At 44.0% G+C, this 12,528-nt stretch overlaps 1 protein-coding gene across 1 annotated transcript in view; it reads left to right on the plus strand.

The window, feature by feature from the left end:
- LOC138102678 (E3 ubiquitin-protein ligase RNF38-like) overlaps positions 1 to 12,528 on the plus strand; it is a 406,849-nt gene that overhangs the window by 351,162 nt on the left and 43,159 nt on the right. Inside the window, 1 exon segment of the mRNA XM_069000397.1 lies at positions 7,598 to 7,768. Within this exon segment, the coding sequence (XP_068856498.1) occupies positions 7,598 to 7,768 (171 nt within the window).

Genomic DNA, 12,528 nt, shown 5'->3' on the forward strand with positions numbered 1-12,528 from the left:
AAACCTGCGGACTACTCTGATACCACCCGCGCCTCTGCGCGCCCCAAGTATCAGGGTACTGCAGCGTCCAGGCAAGCCTTTAGCAGCCAAGCAGCGAACCACCGATGTTAAGGTGGCCCAGGCTAAAGGTTGGCCACCCCTCCGCCCCCGCCGGCGCTGCTCCGGCACCGCATTAGGCTCCCTCCAGGTCAAAGGGAATAAAATACCAGTCCCAGTACAAAGTCCGAGTTCCGTGTTCGAGTCCCGTACTCCGCGTTCCAAGTTCCGAATTCGGTGTTCCGAATTCGGTGTTCCAAGTTCGGTGTTCCAAGTTCGGTGTGCTTGCTAACCCATGACATCGTATGTCGATGATTTGTTTTTAGCAAGTAGTGATGAGAATGCCTTTATATTTGACACTATACATTTATGCATTGGTATAGTGTCGGGAGCAGCGGCGGGACGGGGAGCTCGGATCCCCGGCGGGGGGAGAAGAACAGAGGCCAACCAATATGGTTGAAAAATACACTCTGATTTATTAGCAGTCTAGAGGCACTTAAATAGTATACCAGCTTGTTAGCTCCTAAGTGGCTTACTTATCAGGACATATTTCTATTTCTACACAATCAGACTACATTGGCAGTCTTCCACAGTCTTGTTATGTTCAAAAGAATGTTGTCCTTGCCTCCCCATTGCACCTGCAAGTCCGTTACTCCCTGAAATTTCTCAGGCTGAAACTGTTTTGCTTTTCACAGAGACTTTCCCACAGAAAGTGTCTCACACACACAGGCCCAAAAACCTCCAGCTCAATAGCTTGCACAGTTCTTTTATTGATCCCAATAAATCCATTCTCCAACAGTATAGTGAAAAGGGGATACCGTGCATCTCCATCCAAACTTCACCTGGGTCAGAAAAGAGTTAAGTATCTCGGCTTTATTTTGGGAAAACGGCAACAGAGAATAGATCTGGAAAGAATAAAGGCCATAATTAAGTTCCCACATCCAGTCAAAAAAAACCCAAAGCAGATGCAAGGTTTTCTCAGGAGTCATGGGATTTTGTTGGCCATGGATTCCTAGGTTAGGGGAACTAAGTTTCTGACTGAGGCAACCAAGAACAAAGAGTCCACTGCTAGAAAAGGTACTTTAGCATTTGCTCCTGGTCTTGGGCTCCCAGATCCTTTAATCTGTATGTACATGAGCGTAAAGGAATAGCCAGTGGAGTGGTAACACAGAATTTAGGACCCCCTCAGAGACTGGTTGCATATTACTCAATTCAACTAGATCCAGTTGCAGCAAGAGCACCAGCCTGTATTAAGTCAGTGATAGCAGCAGCAACAATACTATAAAAGAGCTGCCCCCTTATCCTGAGACATCCTGAAACAGTCCATGTTCCCTATGAAGTGGAAATACTGGTGAGACAGTGTGTAACCCAAGCTTTGATGCCACAACAGGCACATGCATATGAACTGATCTTCCTAATAGCAGATAATGTAATCTTTAAAGACGTCACACCTTGAATTCAGCAAGCCTAATGCCTCTACCTGATGATTCCGAACATTACCAATGTTAGCAAATTATACGTATCTCAATTAAAGCATGGACTGATTTAACTGATGTCCCCTCATATAACCCAGATACAGTTCTATTTGCAGATGGCTCATCCTACTACCTGCAAGGCCAGCAATGGTCTGGGTGTGCCATGGTGAGTCAGGGACAGGTGATAGAAACACAACCACTCCCAGCAAGTATGAGTGCACAAGGAGCAGATCTAGTAGCTTTGCACATATGGGAAAAGGGAAATGAGTTAACCTCTATCTGAATCAAACAGAGGTGCTCATTTTACAGCAAATATAATCGAACATCTGTATGAGACTGACGATAGAGAGAAAATTATATACACAATCTTCAGGACAAGTAGAAAAGATGAATGGAAAACATAGCAAAAATATGTACATGCACTAATCTGAAATTGCTAGAAGCCTTAAATTTGGCTCTGTGGGATGTCTGGAATACTCTGAGACAACCTGTAGGACTAACACCAGAAGAAATTCTTTTTGGGAGACACTTAGCCATACCAGGGACTTATCCCAGCTAAGACCAGCCTGTTGGATGGAGATGAACACTTGACCCAGTATGCTATATATATGCAGAAAGGGTTCGAAGGGCAGAGAAAGTATGCACAATGGTATCAACCCACACCACCTGAAATACAAGTACATGATATACAACCTTGAAGTGTTAATCAAGATATCCTTACGAAAATACAAATTGAAACCTAAATGGGAGGGATCATTTACTGTCTTATTGTGTTCTTATTTTGCTGTTAAAAATTTGGGTAAGGATAACTGTGTCACCAAACGGGATGAAAGAAACATCCAACACCAATTAGATGTGAATAAGCAGATGCTTCTTTATTCAGGCTCTGGGAACATGGGGGATAACTCATCTGAAAACATGTTCCCCTTAACAAACAAAACCCACCCATTTTATATACTTTTTCTGCTAAATCATCATTATATAAATTCTTTTACATACTATGCATACTATGTCCTCTCTTAAATTTAACCTTTACAATGATTTGTTTCAATAGTTATATAACTTCAGCAATATTCTTATCCTAAAAAAATCATTGGTCATCTCTACTGAGCTCTACTAATTGGAATCCCTGATATTCAAATCTAGATGGGAAGGTAGGGGGATTCCAAGCAGCGTAAGTGGTGGCCCATAGCTTCATGAACAAAACATAAGGGTCCTGTAACTTCTTGGTGAGGTTTCTATGGTTGCATATTTCAAACACAGCACTGCCAACATTCCTATATCTTATATTTTACATTTTTTACTTATAATCTAAGAAACTTATAATCATAAAGAATTCTTTTATATTATTAAATTGATTATTTGATCAAAATATCAATAACAACTGTATACACCATTCTCATATCAAATGAGTAGTGAATAATCAACCAGTTGGTCAATAACTGACTTTTGAGAATATTTTGCAATTCTATCTTCATAATAATTTCTACCCTATGATAATTTTGTTAGCCTTAATCCTGCTATGTTCATCACTTGCAATAATGTTATAAGGCGAATTGTTTAAATGCCTTGAAAGCTTGTTTGGTTTTTTCTTTTAGTATATTAGCAGTGATGTTCAATTAAAACAAAGGGAGGACTGTTGAGGAATACAGCTGCAGATTGAGATGTAGATTGAGTTCTAGGTGGGTACCTGGCTGTGAACTGCCAACCCTTTGGTTAACAAAGGGCACAAAATCTGATGGGCCCAGCCAGGTGAATGGACACTGAGAGACACAGCAGGAGCTGGGAACTGCCAACCTTTTGGATAAGAAAGGGCATGAAAACTGGTGGTGCCATTGAGGTGGATGGACACTGAGAGACACAGCAAGAGCAGAGGACTAGGAGAAAGAGTGGGACTTGTGCACGCTTAGACTTTAACAGTATAAAAACTGTACTAGTTTGAAAAACCAGTGGGAGGCACCAAGTCAGAATAACAATTTAATAGGGAAAGAAAAGGAAAAAAAGAAAAAAGGCAGAAAACACTGGTTTAAACTGACAGAGTCAGGATACAACCTGACACCCTGTTAGTCAGGGTGGTGGTTGTATCCTGATAAAATGGTGGTTGCAGTCTTCCTGAAGTGATGGATGTGGTTCTGTTGAAGCAGTGATCCTGCAGAAGGGCCTGCTCTTCCTCAGAAGGTCCAGTGGTGGCTATGTAGCTCTTGTCCTCTGGGAATCCAGTGGAAAGGGGTGTTTGTGGTGTTCGGAATCTCAGATTACATCTAGGATGGAATGCTTGGTTCCTCCCTCTGGGTGGAGCATCTCACAGTGGGATGAGGAGTCATGCAGCAGGGCATTGATGGGCCATTAACAGAAAATAGTCCAGAGGGAGGAGGCAACACTGCCTCACCTGATTTCAACAGGTCATGAGGAGGGTAATAGAATACACTGCAACCCAGGACAAAACCCAGGGGATCCTTTGTTGGGAGTCCCTCCTTGGAGGCACCAGCTGGGGCTGTTTCTGTGTTACTGCTCCATGAATAAATGGCTTTATGGAATGAGACATCTGAGGCTCTGCTCTGGGAAACCTGGGGTCGAACAAGTAAGGAAACCTGGTCTGTGTGTGAGTGGGGTGTGTAGGGAGTCACACTCACTGGAGCCACCCACTTGTGAAGGGGTTCTGGTCCCAGCAGTTAAAGTCTCTGGCATTGGGATTGTGACTGCCAGAGAATCTCTTGAATGGTCAGACTGGGACGTTTCCTTAACATAGTCTGAATCTATCTTTGTTTAGTCTAAAACCATTACCCCTTGTCCTCTTGCAACCAGCCCTACTAAAAAGTTTGTCCCCATCTTTCTTATAAGCCCCCTTTAAGTATTAAAAAGCTGCAATCTGGTCTCCCTGATGCCTTCTCTTCTCCAGGCTGAACAACCCGAACTGTCTCAGCCTGTCTTCATAGGAGAGGTGTTCCAACCCTCTGATCATTTTTGTGGCCCTCCTCTGGACCCATTTGTTGCATCTCACTCCTATATGGAAGGGAATACCCAAGATTTGTAGATACCTGTGGTCAAAAAAGAACGGCAAAATCCAAAAGGGTCCCAAGAAAAGCTCACAAAGTTTTATTAGAAAACTACACACTTGGCATAGAAATTTGTGTATGTTTTGCCCCTATCTTCTAATAATAAGAAGAATAAAAGAAAAGAGGGAAGAGAGATAGAGTGAAAGAGAGATCAGATAGGAGAGGAAAGAAGGTCACCAGTCCTGGGTCCAGTATCGATCCAGCCAAAAGGGTGTCCAGGGTCTTGGGAGCATCACCCAGGCTTTGTGGAGGCTCCTTTTTTAGGTAAGTTTCCCCTGCCCTGGGATTAGGTTTCTCGCTCTTCATATAAATGAGTTAGCATGTGCAGGCCATTCTTCTGGGCCTTTCTGGAAATGGGTCAAGGGGCTTTGAGGGACTTTTGGTGGTCTCGATCCCCCTCTATTGGTCTTGCCTGCTCCTTGACCCCATTTCTGTGCTTCTGCTGTCCTTTATGTTGTGTGGTGACCATGGACCAGAGCAGGAAAATTAGCTCCAGAAAGGTGCTGCCCCGCCTTTGTACAACCCTCCTTTCCAGGCACATCCTGTTCTAACCTGCCCACCTGAATGCCCATTGGTGTTTGAGGAATAGCAACACTTTAACTCCTTACTGCCCAGGCCTCTACACCACTCTAACAGGTCTGCATCTTTCTTGTGTTGATGACCCCATACCTGGACACAGCACTCCAGGTGGGGTCTCACAAGAGTGGAGTGGAGTGGCAGAATCACCTCTGTCAACCTACTGGGCACACTTCTTTGTATCAGGCACAGAATATGGTTGGCCTTTTGCACTGTGAGTGAATATTGACAGCTCATATCAAAGTTTTCATCCACCAGTACCCCCAAGTCCTTCTCTGCAGGGCTGCTCTCAATCCTTTCATCCCCCAGCCTGTACTGATACTGAGGCTTTCCCCAACTGAGGAGCAGGGCCTTGCACTTGGCCTTGTACCTCATAAGGTTCACATCAGCCCACTTCTCAATCTTGTCCAGGTCCCTGAATGGCATCACATCCCTCAGACATTTCAACCACACCACTCAGCTTGGTGTCATCTGCAAATTTGATGAGGGTGCACTTGATGCCTATGTCTATGTGTCTTGGTTTGAAAGACAGGTGTCTGCCAAGGAAGGCAGGAACCTCCCTTGGATTTGCAGATGCCAGCCCCCTTCCCTCTGAGTTATTATAATTTTGAAATCAAGCGGCTTTTAGGCAAGGATATGAGGAAATAGGAATAACAGTTCTTTACTATTATATATGTGTATAACAAGGCAAACAAACAGCAATAACTATGGCAGTAACAGCAAACAATCACAAACCCAGTGCCAGCCTTCTCAGCTGTCAGGCCCTTTCCCCTTTGGTGCAGTTCCGGTTGCAGCCCGCAGGGGCGCTGGCGGCTCCCAGTGAGCAGGGCAGGTGCGATGGTTCCACACGGCACTGGTGGCCTGGGATCCAGGGGAGGGATGGAACAAAAGCTTCACAAACCCCTGGGCAGCCGATCCCCGTGTCCGGCCAGATCCTCAGGAACAGCAGGCTGGAACAGCAGGGACAAGCACAAATCCTGGGTGGCAGACGAGATGTATCCAAACTGTGGAGCTGCAGCGGGAACCCCCCGGAGGTCTGGGCAGGCAGGGCAAGCATGGCTACAACGTAGCGAAGGCTCGAAGCAACGGCGGGGACAGGGTGGCCGCAGCCCGGCTCCCAGCAGGGCAGGGAAGGTGAGCTTGGGATCCTGGGGTTTCTCCGGCAGAAGGAAAAGCAGCAGAAGAAAGCAGCCTCTCTCTCCGTCCAAACGATGGGAACTGACTGTCCACACACCCAGGTGAAACAAAAGAGTAGCAAGATGCACCCCAACCTCTATGGCTAGCTCTTTTGTTTTTCTTAAGTACCCAGCAATTTGTCCCCCTAGCAACACATAGGGGGAAAATTCCTTTAACAGAAAAAAACCCCAGGACAGCTCCTAAAACCCCAACACTATATCAGTGATGAAGATATTAAAAAATACTGATTTGTATATGGATGCCTGAGGGGCACTGCTTGTCACTGATATCCATCCAGACATTGAGCTGTTTACCACTACTCTCTGGATGAGACCATCCAACCAATTCCTTATCAATTGAACAGTCCATTCATTGAATCCATCTCTCTTCAATTTAGAGAAAAAGATATTCTGGGGAACCATGTCAAAGGCCTTACAGAAGTAACCTTCCCTTTTAAGGCTGGGACAGTGCACAATACCACACATTAATCTCCTGTACACATTCCCAGATACTGTGCTGTCTGTTGAGCTCCTCTTGTTACATAGCTACTTGTCTGAAGAGTTCTTCTAACTGGGCACACTTGTGTAGCTATGACATCCACCACTGCCTTCAGCAGCTAGGGGGACTTCCAGATACTGAAGCTCCATGCAGCCTGAGGTCTGGACAGCTCTAATCGATCCTTTGGAATTCTGGGAATTCTATTTGGGTGGAGATGTCAGCATAGATAATTTGTAATGCTTCTGTTTGGGTTACTGCCTTGCAGTTGCAACAGATGGGCACCATTTTCTATCAGCAGATTACCTTGAAGTCTCAGGACAGAACAGAAAGGGACAGCAGGTACTAGCAAGAAGGGAAGGAAGAAAAGGGGCCCAACTTCAGGCAATAGAATTGTTTACAGCACAATCTGAAATTTCTAAGTCCTTCAGTTATAACTAGCAATTATTTTCTTGGCACGTGCCTATAAAATGTAATGTATGGGAAGAATAGCAACTACTATGGTAAGTAAACCTGCTCCCCCCTTGGGATTCTATGCCTGATAATGCAAAATGAACACCCCCAACTCTTATTGACTTAATATTAAATAAAAGGCCCTTTGCACCTTGCAAGTGTAACTGGTAGCATTATACTTTTAGACCCTGTTCTGTATTAGAAAAACTGTTCACTGAGTTTCTGAACTAATTATTGTGTGGGCTGTGTTTGTAAGCTAAGGATAAGTGGACTGCTTTCTTTTAATAATTTCCTTTCACTCTAGATGTAAAATTGTTCATTTTCTTTCAGATGCTTCAGGCATGTTCAGTCCAACATCTACCGGTACCATATGCAGCATTCCCACCTCTGATTTCTAATGACCCATTCCTTTTGCATCCTCCTCACCTTTCTCCACATCACCCGTCTCACCTGCCACCTCCAGGGCAATTTGTTCCCTTCCAAGCACAGCAGTCACGTTCAGTAAGTAATGCTTACTATCCCCTCTTCTAAAATATTTGGGTGTTGATCAGCAAATAATAGTCTTGTCCTTCTAATAACATTCTGGCTGAAAGAATAAATGGATCTTATTTAGAGTAAGTAATAGGGTTTTGTAGTAGTGCTACCTGAGCAAGACTTAGTCTGAAGAAAAATATTGTTTTGAAATTAATTTTTGATTCTTTTAAGACTTCCTCAGCTGTTGCCCACTCTTTTTTCTTGGAGACCTGTACTCCTGCCAGTCTGACAGAAGTTTGCTTCATGTATTGCTTCTGCAGGTGATGTTCTTCCAGAAAGTAAAAGAGAATATAGACCTAAGTGTAGTGCAGCAGTGGTCTCAGAGAAAAAAAACTTTGTAGAGAGACCAGAAAGCACAAAGCATTATTTCTATTGCATGCTTCTACCACATTAATTCACAGTTTATTTAAAGTGAGTATCCCCCCACAACACTAGTGTGAAAAGTATTACTTAAACCTTCTACAGCCTACTGGAATCTCTTTTCTCCCTGCTTATGGAAATTATTGACTCTTTTAACTTAAACTTTTGTGAAAAGTTAATGCTTTCATAAAAGGGCTTATGCAAATATGAGAGAAGATGCTCTTTTGAACACAAAAGAAAAAATTAGATTTTGCAATTTCTACTTATAATCTTCTGCCAGAGGTTAGTAGTATCTACTTACTTGTCGGAATTGTAAAAGGGAGAAAGCAGGCCCCGGCTGGGGGAGAGATATGCAGACCAAAACCAATATGGTTGATAAGCGCAAAACTCTGTTTATTAGCAATCCAAAGGCACTTATATAGTATACCAGCTTGTTAACTCCTAAGTGGCTTAAAGCTTATCAAAGTGCATTTCTACTTCTACCTAATTGGACTTACATTGGCAAGTTTCCATTAGTTATGCTATGATTAAAAGAATTTAATGTTTACCTCCCTTCTCTGGGTCTTATCTGAACAGGTGCAAGTCTTCACTCCCTCTTCATTCCCCAGGCCTTTTCTCACACAAGAATCTTCTCATGGAGAGTTTTTTTCTCACACAGGCCTTTTGCTTGCAGGCTCTTGCTACAGTTCTTTTATTGATCCCAACAATTCTACTTCCCAACACTTACTAATCTTCTTCCACTCACATTTGTTTCTTTAGAGCTCTACCAATATTTCATTAATACATAAATATGTCATTTCAGTATTACTGACAAATACTGCTCAGACTGTTTTGAGCAGTAACAAATACTGCTGTGTTAAATATCAGGTGTTAGCACTAATGTAATAATTTCATTTTAGTCATGGGGGAACAGTTCCACATAGTTTTCTCCAGTAATAAGGATATTTTCCCTCGGAAAATGTTGGAGCTTCTTTCTTAACTTAGATTGCTAATTTAGCTTCACGAATAAGCTCCCTTGTTAACTTTTAGCTCTGTTCGATAGCTTGTTTTTTTGCTGTCAAGTCTTACTAGAAGAATTATTTCCTTAAATATGCTGACTATTTAAAGTTTATTCAGCAGAATGGGCAAAAAGTTTCTTTTTCCTTTGCTTCCACAAGATGACTATCATATCTGACTGTTTTGAAGAATATGGAATTCAGTACTGGGAAAAGAAGGGTGATTTAGTGAAATAATAAAGGTTTTCTGGAAAAATGAGATCAAAATGAGCTGAGATTTGAATTGATCTTTCCTAATAACATAAGTATAACTTCAAGATAATGTATTTAGCCTAAATAGGTGTGCTGGTTTGGCCAAAACTAGAAATATATCTTCTGAGAGAAGGCAGGTCACAACTATCCCTCCCCCACCAGGTTTGGGAAAAATAAATTTTCCTTGAAGGAAAGTGAAAGAGAGAAAAACTATTTATTTAACAAACACATGGGAAAAGGATAATAATGCTAAATAATAAAACCTCTCGCTGTGGAGAGAAAACCTGGGAAAAATTTCAGAGTCCTTCCATAGATCTCTCTCCTCCTCCTTGGAGATGGGAGAGGGTGGTGGGCCCACCTCCAGGGCCAAGGCCTCGGTGGAAAGTCCTCCCAATGTATTCTGATGTTGAAACCGTCTGGCAGAGAGAAAAGAAAAAAAACGAAGTCCCAGGAAAAACAAAAGTTCACCTTCTCCCGAGGAAAAGGAGCTGAGGAATAAAAAAACTGCCAAAAGCAGGCTGGAAAAAAGAGCAAGCCGGGTGCTTCCCTTCCCTCTCCCTCTCCTGCTGCGCTGAAAAAAAAGTCTCTATGTCTGTGTGACCTTGGAACATGAAAACAAACTGCGCTGAAAAAGTTTTGCTCAGTTTTTCCTTCCCCCTCTCAGACTCAGTGTAAAGGCATAGAAAGGCAAAAAAAAAAAAAAAGTAATTTCTGGGTATGGGGCAGCGATATGGGATACACATCACAAAGTCACCCCAAGACAATAGGGCAATAGATTATTTATAAGTATAAATCATGGTGTTTATAATGAAGATTTTTGCCTCACAGTTCTTTTTGTAAGAAACCTCTTTATTTTTCATATATCAGTGCACCTTCAATAATTTCTTATGGTATTGAAGTAGAACTATTTTCTTCACTTTAAGAACATGTGTCTATTAAGGAAGTCAGTTCCGGCCTTATATATGCAATCTGATGAAAGGGATCATAGGATCACAGGATAATTCAGATGTGAAGACACCTCAGGACGTCTCTAGTTCAAATTTCTGTTTAAAACAGGATCAGCTATGAGGTCAGGTGAGGGTGCTCAAGGCTTTTTCCAGTTGGGTCTTGAAAACCTCCAAAGATGGAGACTGCACAAATTATCTAGGCTCCTGTTCCAGTGCTTGACTGTTCTCATGGTGAAAAAGCTTCTATTTGTATTTAGCTGAAACCTCTTTTGCCTATTGTCTCTTGTCCTTCTACCGTGCACCACTGTAAAGAGCCTGGGTGTTGCAGTGGTTGAGTCCACCATGGGATTGGCCAGGGAGCCTCAGGACCCCAAAACAGGGGAGGTCTGCTGGTGGGCAGGCTCAGAGGTCTAAGACCACCCCCTTTTACCCTTTTTAAGTCCATCTTCTAGATAGTTCTCCTTTCCTTGATACCCCACTGGCTCCCGGTTCTTTGTCCCTGGTTCCCTTCAAGCGGGGACTCCAATAAACCCCTCATAACTCCATACAAAGGACCCCTCCCGCCTCTTTGTCCCCGGCGATGCTGCAGGAGCTATATGACTGTGTGTGTGTGAGTGGCTGCGAGTATTCACCCACTGAGGTGTGTCAGAGTGTGTCCGAGTGTGTTTGCGCGGCACCCCCCTGAGCCGCTCCGACAGGGACGCGATCTGGATGGACGTGACGCTCTTTCCACCCCCCCACTCGCGCATTGCGTCACCTGGGTCTATCTTATGGATCAAATCTTTGCAGGTATTGGAAGGCCACTGTTAGATTTCCTTCCCGGCTCCCCCCAAGCCTTTTCTTCTCCTGGCAGAAAAAGCTCAGTTCCCTCAGGCTCTTCTAATAAGACAAATGCTCCAGTCCCCTGACCATCTTGGTGGCCCTCCTTTGAGCTTGTTTTGCTTTAACAATGTCTCTTTTTTTTTTTTTTTTGTATTTGAATGCCAAAACAGGATGTAGTATTTTACATGAGGTCTAACAAGTGTTGAGTAGAAGGTGGAAAATCACTTTGCTCAATCTACTAGTTGTGATACTGTTTGTTAATACAGCCTAAGATACTGCTAGCCTTTTGTGCTGCCAGGGCACACTGTTGCATCCTGTTCAGCTTACTGTCTACCAAGGACCCCAGGGCCTTTTGAGCAGAGCTGCTTCACAGCCATTCATTCCCCAGTGTCATGGGTTAGCAAAGCATAGTCTCAGAAGTGATGTTCTTGCAAAGGGGTGCTTACCGCTTCCTCTGTGACCTGACAGAACCTATCAGATGGCCAGTTTGAATATGGACAATTCTTTAAGCCACTTAAAATTTTGACCGCCTCTGTGATCCACACTTAAGAATAGACAAACCCTGAGCAGAGCTCTCTCGTTTCCGGTGTTGGGACACATGGCTGCAGGGGCCCGTATGGGGGCCAGCAGGCCCGGCCCAGGCCCTGCTCGGGCTAGGCCGGGCCGGGCCACAGCCATCCTGGAGCCGATGGACCCTGTTCCACCCGCAGCCCCCCCCCCCAGCCCTGCTATGGGCAGATGGAGCAGCCCGGCTCCCCCTCTCCAGTGCGGCCAAGATTCAGCCGAAAGCTGCCCACTGCTGCCTGGCAAAGATCATGTGACCAACAGCGATAAGCGACATTCCAGCTGCAAGGCCTGGGTGAGATTAACCCTTTTAGTGCTGTGAAGAGCTGAAAACCTGAGGGAGGAGAAAGAAGAGATGCTTAAAGCTGAAATTCTGTTGTGAAGCTATGATGTATCAGAGTACCCATTGTAATTTCATGAAAGCATGGGGGGGTGGATTGTTCAACTTGTGAGCAAAAGCACCTGCGCTGAGATAGGCAGGCGCTGAAGCATCTGTAATTTCATGAGAAGTTTGAACAGAGAGCGATGGAAGCGATGAGGACTCTTACTCCACATGGAAAGGAGAAGACCTTTGTTCCTAGAGATGCTCCTAGAGATAGTCCTAGAGATGAAGATGAGGAGGACCCTTTGCTCCCAGGGAAGGAGGAGGGCCTCTGTTCTTAGAGATGAAATGTTCCCAGAGATGGGTGAAGAGAACTTTTGTTTCTGAATGGCTCAACCTTAAAATTGTACCCCAGTAATTCAAGAGTGGACCCTCGAAAGCAGTTGTGGGAAAAGCTGTAATTTG

Source organism: Aphelocoma coerulescens, assembly GCF_041296385.1.
Source record: "Aphelocoma coerulescens isolate FSJ_1873_10779 chromosome W unlocalized genomic scaffold, UR_Acoe_1.0 ChrW_unloc_scaf_1, whole genome shotgun sequence".
Taxonomy (NCBI): Eukaryota; Metazoa; Chordata; class Aves; order Passeriformes; family Corvidae; genus Aphelocoma; species Aphelocoma coerulescens.